This window comes from Neoarius graeffei, chromosome 14 (genome assembly GCF_027579695.1).
Source record: "Neoarius graeffei isolate fNeoGra1 chromosome 14, fNeoGra1.pri, whole genome shotgun sequence".
NCBI classification, from domain to species: domain Eukaryota; kingdom Metazoa; phylum Chordata; class Actinopteri; order Siluriformes; family Ariidae; genus Neoarius; species Neoarius graeffei.
The window spans coordinates 70,390,132-70,406,663 of NC_083582.1; the positions used below are offsets into that span (position 1 = coordinate 70,390,132).

The 16,532-nt window shown below is 42.2% G+C and overlaps 1 protein-coding gene across 1 annotated transcript in view; it reads left to right on the forward strand.

Annotated features, from left to right (window-relative positions):
- Window positions 1-16,532, forward strand: part of LOC132898574 (disintegrin and metalloproteinase domain-containing protein 12-like) — a 326,512-nt gene that overhangs the window by 226,182 nt on the left and 83,798 nt on the right. The window contains exons 12-14 of the mRNA XM_060940283.1: window positions 1,213-1,390; window positions 11,919-12,008; window positions 13,554-13,749. Of these exons, the coding sequence (XP_060796266.1) occupies window positions 1,213-1,390; window positions 11,919-12,008; window positions 13,554-13,749 (464 nt within the window). The remainder of the gene's footprint in view (window positions 1-1,212; window positions 1,391-11,918; window positions 12,009-13,553; window positions 13,750-16,532) is intronic.

The window sequence follows — 16,532 nt, forward strand, 5'->3', positions numbered from 1 at the left end:
ATGGGCGAAAGGCGGGGTACACCCTGGACAAGTCGCCAGGTCATCACAGGGCTGACACATAGACACAGACAACCATTCACACTCACATTCACACCTACGGTCAATTTAGAGTCACCAGTTAACCTAACCTGCATGTCTTTGGACTGTGGGGGAAACCGGAGCACCCAGAGGAAACCCATGCGGACACGGGGAGAACATGCAAACTCCGCACAGAAAGGCCCTCGCCGGCCCCGGGGCTCGAACCCGGACCTTCTTGCTGTGAGGCGACAGCGCTAACCACTACACCACCGTGCCGCCCTGATTTTAACTTGACAAAGATTTTATGATTATTCAAAAAACAAAAAAACAAATCCACTCATGTATTTCTCGACTGTCTTTGTTTTTGTGTTTTGGTTGAAACAGGGATGTCCTTGGACGTACTCTGTTTCTCTCTGCCTGTTTCTCTCTTCTTCCTCTCTCTCTCGCTTTCTCTCTCTCTCTCGCAAACATTTTGCAGTAAAACTGAACTATTGGCAGCACGAAATAGAAACATCTAACTCATCTTTCTGTCTGTAATATAAGGCTGAGAGATGACTTGACTGAGACAGTGTGTGTGTCGTTTTATAAATACCCTTTATCTTGGCGAATCTCATGACTCAGCACCATCCTGACACCGCACTTGCTGGCACGTCAGCTGCATGCTGATGAATTGATTAGTGAATACGTCTGGCGTTCACGAGGAGAGCCCAGGAGATGAGTTCAGCAGACATGTCATGAGAGATGGTGTCCATTCATCTCGCTCCACTCATCACTCATCCACTTAACGCTCATCCTCGTCTTCTCGCTGATTTACAAGTTGATTGGATTAAGATCCCTCTCGAGCTTTCTTTTTCCATGACTTCCATGTCTTCTTGGTCTCACGCTTTTACTACTTACTGTATTTCTCTTTTCGCTTTCTTTCTTTTGCAGTTTGGCGAAGGAGTATTTAAAGTGTTAGGGTGATAATGATGTTTTCAAATAGCTTTTTATCAGCATTACTTGCTCTGACAGAGCAAACAAAAGACAAGCTTTTGAGGACACCATGGTTTGTTTTTTTCCCACTTAACACGTCAAACGTGCTGAGGTGGGAAAGAATGTTATTACAACTTGCAAATTACTATTTACAACGTAGAATGAAAGCAGCATTATTTTTTTTAAAGTGTTGAAAGTGTTAAGACGTCCCCGTCTCTGCAGGTACCCCTTCCCCACTGTGTTCAGTTCGTGCAGTAAGAAAGACCTGTTGGTGAGTTTGGATAAGGGAGTGGGGATGTGTCTCTTCAACATGCCTGAGATGAAAGTGCTCTACGGAGGGCAGAAGTGTGGCAATGGATACGTGGAAGAGGGGGAGGAGTGCGACTGTGGAGATCTCGAGGTACGTCAAGTAGAGATAAATGTATATGATGATGTTATGATGGTTTTTTAACCGGAAACTTTAGCATGTCTGTTTATTCATGCTTTAAATTGGGGAACTTAGTAAATCTAAAAAAGGGGGTAGTATTTATTAGACGTTCATAGTTGTGCATGGTCATAATGCAGCGTGCACTCTTAATGAGTTAGCTGTATTGTCATCAGATCAGCATTAATCTTTAAGGCATTGCAAATATTATTAATAATCAGTTGTTAATAGATTAAATTATCATGTATTAATAATTATTGCTAATGATTGAAAACACGTTTCATAACAACCCTGACAGCGCTGACTGGATAGAAAGGCTGATGTTGGCTCAAGGTCATGACTCACGCTTTATGATTCTGGAGTAATACTCCCTCATAGCTCAATAGATAGCTTGATTGATTGATTGATTGATTGATTGATTGATTGAAGGATTGACTGAATGATTGAACGATTGAATGATTGATTGAATGATTGAACGATTGATTGATTAATTGAATGATTGATTGACTGAACGATTGATTGATTAATTGAATGATAGACTGAACATTTGAATGATTGATTGACTGAACGATTGAATGATCCATTGAACGATTCATTGATTGATTGAAAGATTAATTGAGTGAATGAATGAATGATTGGTTGATTGAACAATTGATTGAATGAATGATTGAACGATTGATTGCATGAATGAATGAATGATTGATTGAATGATTGAATAATTGATTGACTGAATGAGTGATCAATTGATTGAATGATTGAACGAGTGATTGATGGAACAATTGATTGATTGACTGAACGATTGAATGATTGATTGAACAACTCATTGATTGATTGAATAAATTAATGATTGATGAGCAATTGATTTAATTAATTAATTAATTAATTAATTAATTAATTATTGATTGAACAATTGACTGATTAAATAATTGATTGAATTATTGAATGATTGACTGATTGATTGAATGAATACATTATTGAATTAATGATTGAATAATTGAACGATTGATTGATTGATTGAATGATTGACTGAGTAAAAGATTGACTGACTGATTGCTTGATTGCTTTTTAATCCCTAAATGGAAAGTGTAATGCTGCAGCAGCAAATTCATACAAATCACCAAACACACATAACTTACACAAAACAGACAGTAAGTTAAAAGAGTATTTACAAATATATGTCGATACAAACTACTTATACTATTACACTAAAGAAAGACTAAAAATAGAAGAAAATAAAATAATAGAATAAAACTGTGCAAATTAAACACCCTATGCGATGCCACTCAGAGAATCAGTCTCCTCTCCCAGCACAGAGGGGTGTCATTATATATTACTTCTGCAGTGGGCAGGAAAGATTTCCTGTAGCGGTCTGTTACAGCGGAGCTGAATCAGTCTCCGGCTGAAAACACTGCTGTCTGACCAGTAGGTCATGCAGGGGATGTGAAGTGTTGTCCATTATGTTGAGCAGTTTGTGCAACATCTTTCTTTCAAGCACCGTATCCAGGGCCTCCATAAGATCATACCGGAAAGGAAAATCTTTTATTTTAAAAAATGTAAAGTAAAATTAATTTCTATGAGTTTTATGTGTTAAGTTTTATGACGGATGTCATCAGGTATGTGTCTGGGACAGTGCTGCGTCATGACATATGTAATCATGTCATACACCTGTCATGCCCGTTGTACAGTATACTGTCCGTAAGTTGTCAGAACAGGTGATGATCAGCAATAGAACAGTGTTATTTGTAGTTTTCATGTGAGGTGACGCCATGAAGTTTGTCAGATGTTATTTCACATATTGTATAATCACTGTAACATAACACTGAGCATATACAAGACGGAATAAAAGGTATGGCGATATCTGCATCTATTTCACTTAAAGAACTAAAAAACAGTTATGATTTAAAGACCATGTGGCATTTACACTGCTTTTTATATCTGTCTCTCATTTGAGTGATGTAAGGGTCTAATAAGGACACTGCGTTTTTCTCTCTCTCTGCGTGTGTGTGTGTATTAATTCAGTCTCTCAGTCCAAGCATTAACAAACCAGCATTAGTCATGGCCCATTACAGTATATTATGATCCAAATCTGTGACAAGTGACATAAACACACTCTTCAGGCAGATGCTTTGGCCCGGACCATGCTGGGAGAAATCCCCAGAAATCTGACTCTCTCTCTCTCTCTCTCTCTCTCTATCACACACACACACACACACACACACACACACACACACACACACACACACACACACACACACGGGGCAGGCCCAGGGAAGCACACTATGCTTTGAAACCTCTCACACATTAGTGTAGTTAGTGACATAGTCCTGTAGGAATCACATTGCTCTCCAAATCTGTTTATTGATCTTTATTTCTGGCAACCCAAAATGCAATGGCAGCTCATAAGAGCAATAAAATTGCCTCAGTCTTCTGTCTCCATCAATGCTTTGGCACAAGTTTATGGGCCAAGAGGGCCACATCTGTAATACTAATGTTTCTTATATAGAGAGACACACACACAAACACGCAGTGTGAGTTACAGAAAACAGAAAAACACAGTGTTGGTCTGAGCATCAGCCTCCACACTCCACTAGAAAAAAAAAATCACTTCCATCAACACTCTCAGAAATACTCGTATAAGGTACTTTTCCTTGTCACCAGTATGTACACACACACACACACACACACACACACACACACACACACACACACACACACGTGCATATATACGAGTACATATAATTTTATCCACATTCACTGGCTATGAGTAATCACGCGCTCTGATTGGCTACTCTACTCATATACAGCTATCAGCTCATATACAGCGAGTAGAGAAAAACAAAATGATGGAGCGCGTTGCTGAACCAACCGAGGACGAACTAAAAACTCTACTTCAAAACAAAACCCCAAAAATTGTTATCAAGTATTTAAAGGTCCCATGGCATGAAATTTTCACTTTCTGAGGTTTTTTAACGTTAAAATGAGTTCCTCTGACCTTCTTAAGTCACCCCAGTGGCTAGAAATTTCATAATGTGTAAACCAAACTATGCCCAACATTTGAGAATGGCGCGTCAAAACGGCGCGTTGATAAGCTCTTCCCTTTACTACGTCAGCAAGGGAGATGATCCCCACGCCCCCCCTCTGGATTCCCACCCACCGTATGGATTGCCCGCCCAGTTGTAGTGAGGAGACCATAGAGGACACGACAACATGGCATCACCTAAGCGAGCGAAACATGGAAATTGCGCTGTACATGGATGTGACAACACAGAAAGGAGTCTGTTTTTACTGCCGACAGGAGAGCCCCTGAAGACGCAGTGGCTTAATTTTATTTACTTCAATAATACGCCGTCGAGTCTACCTAAGACGGTGTATGTTTGTCGGAAGCATTTTCCTGAGGAATGTTTCCACAACTTGGGACAGTACAGGGCAGGTTTTGCACATCAACTGTCACTGAAGCCTGGGTCCGTACCAAGCATCCCTGCCGCATCAGCAACAAACACCGAACAAGTAAGTGTATAACTGGTCGTTTTGCCGTGTTTTAAAATTGGTGCGTTAGCCTAGCAATGGCTACATTAGCTGTGCAGCTAACCGCTTCCTGCAGTTAGCCAGGTAATCTGCGCTACAAAACTAAAGAGCATGCAGCATGCTCTGTTAAACTGAGTTTAGTCTGGAAATTGACTGTAACTTATGAGCTTATGTTTGACTATTGCTCCGCAATGCATGTCTTCTGTGGGATAAGCGATATGTTGCTGTAGGTGCTGCTTCCATCCTCTTTGGTTATGGAGTGCGTGTTCAAGCCTAGGGTATTATACGTTCGTAAACTACCACTCTGAACACTTTCACTCTCTGTTCTCTGTGTCACGTTGAGTTTACGAAAGGAGTCCGAGGGAGAACGGGGTTTTGTCTTAGCAGCGTGGCTACAGGCGCTGATGGCAGCGAGTATGTGTGTGCATGCAAACACTATACTACTATACTATACTACTAGTGTTGTACACACATTTTCCCACTCCCTTATTTAGACTTGTGAAGGAACCTGATTAGTGGTCATTTATTCTTATGTTATGTATTTCTCATATTTATTTTTGTGTCCCCATAATTTTCTGTCAGTATGTAGATCAGTATCAGTATTGCCATTGCTACTGTTCACACACAGCTAGCATGGCCGCAGCTTGGTCAAGCCCCTCCCCCTCCCCCCATGGCCCGCCCCCACCCTCTACCCTTCCCCGCCTCCTGCTTCTCATTAGCAAAACGACGCACTGGGAAAAGCACTGAAATGGGGCTTTCTCCCAGGAGGCTATATTTACGTGCCGAGGGTTCATTTCGAGAAAGGCTGCGGATATAACATCCGGAAACCTCCACGAGCCCGTTTAAAGCATCAACAAACCACCATGCCATGGGACCTTTAAAAGAAACAGAAATAGCTAAAAGAATATAGTTTTTTTTTTGCCCCAATATCTCCTGTTCCACCCTCCAGCCCAGTCAGTGGTGGTAATGCACCTTTATGTTGGTTTGCCAACCACCAAAAAAAAAAACCTGAAGGAGAAGAAAACCCCCCCAAAATACAAAAAAAGCAATAAAACATGGGATGAAAGTATTTGATGGTAAGAACGTATATTTTTGTTTTTTCAAGAATTATTATTATAGCATTTTTCACAAATTGCTCCTGTCACGTCGCCGGTTTGTTTAGATTCTAAACAGAAATGATTTTGTTGGACGTTTTGTATAAAGTTTTTGTTTATCACATTTACAAAAAAAAAGAAAATAAAAATGCTCTGTTTCTCAAAATCCAGGGAATGTGGATAGAATAAAACAGTTGTTCCACTCAATCTCGTCGCACATGGCTTATAGCTAACTCGGTGCTACGCACCTCGTCGGCTATCAGCTCATGTACGACTCAATTTCGTGGAATAACTGTAAAATAAATAAAAACATACCTCCTCATTGGTGCTTAAGGTCAGTCTTCAATCATTTTAAAGGTAAAAGATCTTTATTAAGGTACAAAAGATGTCCCCTTGATAGTCCCACCCCAACGACAAGGAAAAGTTCAGTGTGTTACGTCTGCTTCTGAGGCTGTAGAGTTGTTTTGTTTGTCCCTCTCAGAAGAATCCTTTGAGGTTCCAATGAAAACCATTCAACAGAGGTGTTTCCTTTCAGACAAGGTTCTAAGTAGAAACCATTTGGAAAGCTAGAAGTGTAAAACACTCAAAGGACCCATGAGAACCCCCATTTTTCTTTCTATTTGTCTAGTCCTATTTTTATTTGCGTCTTATTTTTTATGTGAATGTCTTTATAGTTGCATTGTTTTGAGCCTCAAAGCCAGTCCCAGTTTGGATGGATTTTGGACTCGAACACAGAGTACAGTAAATGAGAACCCTGCTTTGATTGGTACCATGTGCTCCAAATGACTTCCACATAGGAAGCACTTTAAGGAAAACAAAAAGGGTTCCTCAAGTGTTATTATTTGTAGTTAAATGTTCAGTGAAAGGGTTCTCTCTGGAATCCTTACTGATAGGGAAAACAAATATAAAACCTTGAGTGCATTTTTTTTTTAAATTATAGACTTTGAATGATGGTGGAACTTTTTATGATTCTGTGAAACAAAGGATTTGAGGATAATGGAGTTGAGGATGTATAGACTAAATCACAGGTTCCCGTCCCGTCCTGCACATTTCCCTGCTCGGAGACATGTGTTAGAGCAGGGAAAACACTAAAACATGCAGGACAAGAGGTTCCCAAAGACAAAGGTTGCGAACCGAGGTGCTCGCTGAGCGCCGATATTTATTAGTTTGGTCCTGCGTTTCCTTTCCTTCGTATATAACATAACGTCTTTTCTCCTCGCTTTCCGTTACTGTAGTCGGTCTTTCATGTTTCATTTGCACACTCATGTCCTCCATTTTTCTCTCCTGTTTCAAATTTGTATCCCACAATGCCTTGTGCGAATGGGGAAAGCCCACCACGTCATGCATTACGTAGTATCTTGAATTGGGTCATGGTGAAGCAGGAAAAAATAGTGGAGAATTTAGGGCCACGTGGCCTTAAATTCATTAACTGCTCTATTTAAAAAAAATAATAAAATTGGAAGTCTGTGATTCAAATTCAGTAGGTTTTAATCCAGTAAACAAAAATAATTGGGTGTCGGGGAAAATTCTTATTATGGCCTACGCTTGAAAAATCCGAAAGGCAGTCTATCTTTAAGAAAAATCCAGTTTGGATTCTCTGATACCCCTTTTCCACCAAGGCAGTTCCAGGGCCGATTTGGAGCCTAATCTCAAACAAGTTCCTCACATTTCAACAGTCAAATAATCGACTCTCAGTCAGAAAAGCTGGTTTCAGAGCAGCACTAACATTTTCCTGGGGGAAGCCATGGCCTAATGGTTAGAGGCGCAGCTTTGGGACCAAAACGTTTCCGGTTTGATTCCTTGGATCAGCAGGAATGGCTGAAGTGCCTTTAAGAAAGGGGAACCCCCAGCTGCTCCTGGTGTATCTCACTCTGGATAAGAGTGTCTGCTAAATGACATTAATGTAATGGTCTAGAAACAAATACCGCTTGCATGAGGTGCTAGGGGTGGAATTATCCTGACCAACAAGATGAACTAAAAGTTTACAACAGAGCTATTGTAACGTGTAGTCTGCTGGAGAAAAAGAGACTGTGTAGTCTGTCATTGTTGTTGTGCTTGGTGCTAGTGGTACTAGTGGAGACGTATATAGCAGACCATAAGTGCTAAAGAAGGCAACTGGACTTGCTTGAAATCCTTGAAGATGTTTCACCTCTCATGCGAAAGGTTTTTTCAGTTCTGTCTGACTAGTGGGGAGTTCCAGGTATTTATCCTCTAGTGGACCAAAAGCAACCCTAAGCCCATGTTTACATTAGACCGTATCAGCGGATCATCAGATTAACGTTTTTAAAACGATTAGTGTGCACACAGCAACACCAATACACGATTCGCGTGCACACAGCAACACCAATACACGGATACGCTCGGCTCCGCAGGCATCCTGCGCTCCAAATCACTCCGCCCTGAACAGCGAGTGCCCTCTGGAGGGTGCGCACTCCGGCCTTGCGCAGCTCACAGAGCGCGCGAGTGAAGTGCACAAGCTGTGATTCGGGACTGAGCTGCTGTGTGTGTGATCCCAGCGCATATCACTTACCACTTGCAAGTGGAAGGATGGCAAGCCTAAAGACCATCATAACTACACAATGGGCAGTATTTGCATCAGTATTTGCAGTATTTTCATACTTTTATACTCTTTAATGAAAGGTGATACAAGGCGGAAGTCCGCGCCGTTTTTCAGCAGTCGCGTCACATGACCAACGCCAGCGAATCAGGAAGGTGGATGTCACAGTGACGTTGTCCAATGAGACGCCAGCTAGAGATCAGCACAGCGTATACGCGTATTCTGAATGTTTACACAGCACCGGAGCTGACACGATCTGGATTAAATACGTGGACGCTGGCGGATTCCCGTGTCCCGGCATTTCCAGGCGATTTAATGTAAACGGACAGTGCATCCGCGAAGAAAACGAGACAGATACGGTCTAATGTAAACGTAGCCTAAGAGAGTCATTGAGGTCGTTGAGTCATCCTGTAGGTGTTAGGGTCACTGGGGGCCGGGTGTGAACGGTGTTAGCAGCCTAGAGACTCATTAGGGTGATCTGTGGGTCATTGACTCTCTCTGCCATCATGCGAGTCATTGAAGTCAGCTAAGTTTTGGTGTGGATGTGTATTCAGTCCATCGCTGACCAGATGTGGTCTGAGACACCACTTATCAGCCACCTACAATGCAGTCCTTGGTACACTTCCCAGAAAACTGAATACACATCCACACCAAGGTGGTGTTTACATTAGACCGTATCCGTATCGTTGTCGTTGTGGATGCACTGTCCGTGCACATTAAAACACCCGGAAACGACTCCACAGGCGGAACAGTTTGAATCCGCCAGGGCCCACGTATTCAACCCAGTACGTATCTGATCCGGTGCTGTGTAAACATTGAGGAAGGAGGATACGCAGTGCTGAGCTCTAGCTGACGTCGTCATTGGACAACGTCACTGTGACATCCACCTTCCTGATTCGCTGGCGTTGGTCATGCCACGTTGGTCATGTGACGCAACTGCTGAAAAACCTTCTCCTCTTTAGTCCCAATGACACGGCGTCCCTGATTTTCATAAAGAACTTCAAATTTTGATTCTTATGCTCTCTCACTCACTCTCGCTCGCTTGCTCTCTCTTTCTCTCTCTCTCCTCTCTCTCACACGCTCTTGCTCACTCTCTCTCACTCGCTCACTCAATCTCTCACACACTTTATGTGCTTGCAAGTGGTGAGTGACTTGCGCATGCCCGATATGCACTGGGATCATGTGACGTGCCGTCTAATTAGTCATGTGATTAGCGTATTTGTGTATTGGCGTTGCTGTGTGCACGGGGAACGGTTTTGTTGCGGGCACAGAAATTTTGTGTGTGTACGCAAATCGTTCTAAAAATGTTAATCTGATGATCCGCTGATTCGAAATAATGTAAACAGGGCCCAAGACTCAGCTGACTTCAATGATTCACATGATGGCAGACAGAGCCAACGACCCACAGATCACCCTAACGACTCTCTAGGCTGCTAACACCGTTCACACCCGGCCCCCAGTGACCCTAACACCTACAGGATGGTTCTTGCTAGGGGTGGGATTACCCTGACCAACAAGACGAACTAAAAGTTTGCAACAGAGCTATTGTAATGTGTAGTCTGCTGGAGAAAAAGAGACTGTGTAGTCCGTCATTGTTGTTGTGCTTGGTGCTAGCGGTACTAGTGGAGACGTATATAGCAGACCGTAGGTGCTAAAGAAGGCAACTTAAAGACGTTTCACCTCTCATCCGATCTCATCTCATACACTTCCCAGAAAACTGAATACACATCCACACCAAGACTCAGCTGACTGCAGTGACTACGTTTACATGCACATCCAAATCGAGCTGCTGTCGGTAATCGAGCTGAAGGTCCCAGCAGGGTGCCAGAGAAATCCAATCCTACATGCACACAATGAAATCGGGCTATTGTGTGAGGTGCATTGTGCACCCGAGCCACAGGTGGCGCTACACGCCCCATCGTGTTGGTACACTTCCGGTTGTCGTCATGAAGAAGAGCTATTCAAGAGTGTAAACAAAGTTATCAGTTCCGTGTTCTCCATTGCGCGTTTTTCTCCCGTCCATGAATTTTAATATATTCAACTCCTTAAGCTGAATGAGCATGAACTCTGTCTCCTCATTGCTCCAGAAGTGCACGTTTCTGCTTGCCTGTGCCAGTGGGGGCGTGGTCAAGCGCCGGTCTGTGACAGGAGGGCGGAGCCAGGGAAGGTGAGTGGCAGAACGACGGTACACCTGACGGTAATTAACCTGTGTTTGTGTGTCTTCCCAGTAACCGCGCCCTATTTAAGGAGGCAGAGGGAGAGCAGAGGGGAAAGCTCATCCCGGGACTAGAACACAGCGCGCGCGCTTCTCTCAAGAATAAAAGTAGGCTGTTAAACTGAAAAGTCTGACAATAAAAAGCCTATTAGTACCAGAAGCTTTGTCCTGCCGTCCTCTGTGCTCCACCCACACTTCAGAGAGCTCTACATCACCATTTTCTCTTCTTCGTTTGTTCCTCCTGACCTCTTCTGCTGCTCGCTACTACTGTTGTCATGCCGACCGAGGCTGTTGTGTTTCCCGCTTGTGGTCTCGTCACTCGTCACTTCCGGAAGTAGCTCGACAACTAGCTCGATAGGGTATACATGCACAAAGTAGCTCGGCAGAAATCGCATAAACTAGGTCGTGTAGCTCGATTCCGAGAAATCAAGTTCGGTTCAATTTCAGCCGAATTAAGGTTGGCATTTTGAACTTCGATTTCAGTCGAGCAACGGCAGAAATTCGATTCTCTCTATGTGCATGTAAACGTAGTGAGTGACTCACATGATGGCAAAGAGAGCCAACAACCCACAGATCACCCTAACGACTCTCTCTAGGCTGCTAATACAGTTCACACCCGGCCCCCAGTAACCCTAACATCTACAGGATGACTCAATAACTCAGGGACCTCAAGGACTCTCCTTAGGGTTGCTTTTGATCCACTAGAGCATAAATACCTGGAACTCCCCGCTAGTCAGACAGAACTGAAGAAGCCTTTCGGATGAGAGGTGAAACGTCTTCAAGGATTTCAAGCAAGTCCAGTTGCCTTCTTTAGCACCCACGGTTTACTATGACCTGGATGACTGAGAAGCTTCACAAACATATATAGCGGAGATGTACTTAATGACATGGCTCTGTGGTGGCTCTCTAGCCAGTGGAAAAGTAAACCGGCTCTTAGAAGGTGCACAAGTTGAACCAGCTCTGAATCAGCGCAAGCACCTTGTTTGCATTAGGGGCAAGAGGGGTACAAGTGTGTCTACGGATTTCAGTATATAGATTTTCTTTCCATTTTCTGTTTCATTCACTTCCCAATTCTGCTTTTCTCTTCCTGTTGTTATTATTCTGTCACTGTAGGAATGTATGAACCCATGCTGTAATGCCAGTTCATGCACTTTGAAGTTGAATGCAGTGTGTGCACATGGCCAGTGTTGTGAAGACTGTCAGGTAACACACACTCTCTCTCTCTCTCTCACACACACACACACACAAAACACAATGATTTATTACCGTATTTTTCGGACTATAAGTCGCACTTTTTTTCATGGTTCGGCTGGCCATGCGACTTATACTCCGGTGCGACGTATATATGTTTGTTTGTTTTTTTTCACCGCGGAATAACTGGAGCTGATGCTGAGTCTGACGACAGCCACGCAGAAGAAGAGGAAACGGCGCTTCATCTGCCGCTGGAGGCAGAGTTGTTCAGAAGCGACACCGAGGATGAGGAATTCAATGGATTTGCTGATTTGGAGTGAAATCATCAGCTTGATAAACTTGATTGACCTGTGTTTTATTATTAATGATAGGCCTATAGTTATTTAAATAAGTTATGTAGTGATTTTAGGCAGTGCTTAATTTGTGAAGTGGGAGGTCCCAGAACGCAGGAGGTGGGTGGGTCCGGCGACTCAAAAAAAAAAAAAAAAAGGCGGGGGATGGTTTACTATAACTTTACGCACATGCGCTTATTGTGTGTGTATAATAATAATAATAATAATAATAATAATATCAGACATTATGATCTTAGAAAACGCTTTAGTGACAAACAGTTACAGACAGTAATATGTCGTGATATTATATTATAAAATATTAATTTTTATTAGTCTATATATTAAATTATATATTACATTTATCTTCTAAAATAACAGACTGTACTCATCACAACCGGTTTATTTCACCATTGGAGATCAGATCACACAAGACATGAGTTAAATGACTCATTTTAAGGATTTAAGTAGGGGATTTAAAAGCGGTTGTTGTTGTTGTTTTTTTTCACTAGGCGGTTGTTTTTACTACCGTACCTGTCTTTGGAGATGATATACCTATAGCCTACTTGACCTCTGATTTGATGAAATAAAATTCGACAAAAATGAAGAATGACACTCCTCGATGATGACTACAGCTTTAATAACACAGATGAAAGAGCCATGGGGCGATAATAAGCCCTACCGGTAAAAATATTCTAAAAGCAAACTGATTAATGCATCAGTAATAGGCTACTAATATTAGTTATAATAATAATATAGGCTATTAGTAATAACGATAGTGATAGTATTAAAGATAGTAGTAGATATTTAAAATAATCAGACTAGGCTACTTACAGGGCAAAGGGCGCGTTATCACTGCTCAGCTGTTCGTTTATTAAATAAACAATGCAGTCGCGCAGTAACCACGCGCCGCTTATCAGATACAATCACAGATTCTATGGATAGAATAACCCTTCAAAAAAGTGCGACTTATAGTCCGGTGCGACGTATATATGTTTTTTTCGTTTTCATAATGCATTTTTTGGCTGATGCGACTTAAACTCCGGAGCGACGTATAGTCCGGAAAATACGGTACTGTCTTAAAAGCTTTACTTTTGTTGTCTTTTTATTGATCTTTACTGCTTTATTGCTTACACATGCTCCATTTGAAAAGACAAATGGAGTTACCTTGTCTCATGATGTGTGACAGTAATCACTAACTGTGTGTGTTTGTGTGTTTGTGTTTCAGCTGAAGCCTGCAGGTACACTGTGCAGAGAGTCCACTAATTCCTGTGATCTGCCAGAGTTCTGTACAGGTTCTGACCCTCACTGTCCCTCTAATGTCTACCTGCATGACGGTCACACGTGTCACGGTGTGGACGGACACTGCTACAATGGCATCTGCCAAACGCATGAGCAACAGTGCATCACACTCTGGGGTCAGGGTGAGTCATAGCACCGTACAACATGATGATTGATGAATCTCTTTGGCATACATGACTTCACAGATGATCGTGATGGGCCAGTGTTGCTGTGATTGACAGGGGAGAGAGAGTGTACGCCATCCCTCCCTCCCTCCCTCCCTGAAAGCATGGCCAATTTTGCTCTCTTGGTGTCCTGGCCACTGATGGCTGTGGCATCATCAGGATTTGAGCTTGCGATCTCTCATCAAATGCTTTTCTGTTCTCTGGAGACATAAAAATAATTTTAAAAGGTACACTATCTTTACATCTCCATGTGAACTGAAAGCGTGTACTGTCTGTGCTGAGTGCAATAACTTTCCTTTCTTACTTTAAGCATGGTCACACACACACTTCAATTCTGTTTTCATGTGAACAGAGCTTTCAGTTTTTATTACTAAAAACCCCAAAGTAAATATGTTTACTCACCGATGTCTAGTTTTCTTTACGGAAATTGTGGTGCTTGAGAAACCAGCGTAGAAATAATTACAGGAAAATTTGATAATGGCAGCAAAAATTCAGTGCAGCATTGTTCATACATTTTAGTATAAATATGGGGGCGATTATAGGAAATTGCGTGCGCTGATTAGTCGAGAAATTCGAACTACAGTGCCTTGAAAAAGTTTTCATACCCCTTGAACTTTTTCACATTTTTCCACCTTACAACCACGAACTTAAAAGTTTTTTATTGAGATTTTATGTGATAGACCAACACAGAGTAGCACATAATTGTGAAGTGAAATGAAAGTGATAAATGGTCTTCAAAATTGTAAGCAAATAAAAAGCTGAAAAATGTGATGTGCATTAGTATTCAGCCCTCCTGCGTCAATACTTTGTAGAGCCACCTTTTGCTGCAATTACAGCTGCAAGTCTTTTGTGGTATGTCTCTACCAGCTTTGCACATCTAGACACTGACATTTTTGCCCATTCTTCTTTGCAAAATAGCTCAAGCTCAGCCAGATTGGATGGAGAGCGTCTGTGAACAGCAATTTTCAAGTCTTGCCACAGATGCTCAGTGGGATTTAGGTCTGGACTTTGACTGGGCCATTCTAACACATGAATATTCTTTGATCTAAACCATTCCATTGTAGCTCTGGCTGTATGTTTAGGGTCATTGTCTTGCTGGAAGGTGAATCTCCTTCCCAGTCTCAAGTCTTTTGCAGCCTCCAACAGGTTTTCTTCCAGGATTGCCCTGTATTTAGCTCCATCCATCTTCCCATCAACTCTGACCAGCTTCCCTGTCCCTGCTGAAGAAAAGCATCCCCATAGCATGATGCTGCCACCACCATGTTTCACAGTGGGGATGGTGTGTGCAGGGTGATGAGCAGTGTTAGTTTTCCGCCACACATAGCGCTTTGCATTTAGGCCAAAAAGTTCAACTTTGGTCTCATCTGACCAAAGCACCTTCTTCCACATGTTTGCTGTGTCCCCTACATGGCTTCTTATGCCTGTCTTTCAACAATGGCTTTCTTCTTGCCACTCTTCCAAAAAGGCCAGATTAGTGGAGTGTACGACTTATAGTTGTCCTGTGCACAGATTCTCCCACCTGAGCTGTGGATTTCTGCAGCTCCTCCAGAGTGATCATGGGCCTCTCGGCTGCTTCTCTGACCAGTGCTCTCCTTGCTCGCTCTGTCAGTTTAGGTGGACGGCCATGTCTTGGTAGGTTTGCAGTTGTGCCATACTTTTTCCATTTTTGAATGATGGATTGAACAGTGCTTCTTGAGATGTTCAGAGCTTGGGATAATTTTTTTATAACCTAACCCTGCTTTAAACTTCTCCAGAACTTTATCCCTGACCTGTCTGGTGAGTTCTTTGGTCTTCATGATGCTGTTTGTTCTTCAGTGTTCTCTAACAAACCACTGAGGCCTTCACAGAACAAGTGTATTTATGCTGAGAGTAAATTACACACAGTAGGACTCTATTAACTAATTAGATGACTTCTGAAGGCAATTGATTGCACTGGATTGTATTTGGAGGTATCAGAGTACAGGGGGGCTGAATACTAATGCACACCACATTTTTCAGATTTGTATTTGTTTAAAATTTTGAAGACCATTTATTATTTTCGTTTCACTTCACAATTATGTGCTACTCTGTGTTGGTCTATCACATAAAATCTCAATAAAAAACTTTTAAGTTCGTGGTTGTAAGGTGGAAAAATGTGAAAAAGTTCAAGGGTATGAATACTTTTTCAAGGCACTGTAGTTCTCAATAATCACTCTGCAAAATGGCGCCAAGCGCTGTGTCACTGTAAGTGAGGAAGAATTACAAATGATGAAAGAAAATACTGCTTCTAAAAGCACTAAAGATGCTACGAAGTTTGGTCTAAAACTATTCAAAGGTAAGCTGGGATTGTGATTTATTTTATCGATTTCAAAACAAAGTATTTTATGTGACTCGGCGTAGATAAGTGACACAAGTCTGTGCCGCGCCTTTATTACATTTGCATGCCACTTTTGAAAATTGAAATAAATGATTTTTTTAAATATGATTTTTTTTTTTAATAATCACCTGTGTATTTATACTCAAACAGTTATCCACCTCAGGCTCAGTGACTGTCAGTGATTATTATCCATACAGGACACTTTTTCGATGGAATAAAAACGTGTTCTATTCCCTTCTAGCAGGTTTCATTCATTGGGTTTGATAGCATGCAATATTGTTAGCATATAGCTTATGGGGCGGCACGGTGGTGTAGTGGTAAGCACGGTCGCCTCACAGCAAGAAGGTTCTGGGTTCGAACCCAGCGGCCGGCGAGGGTCTTTCTG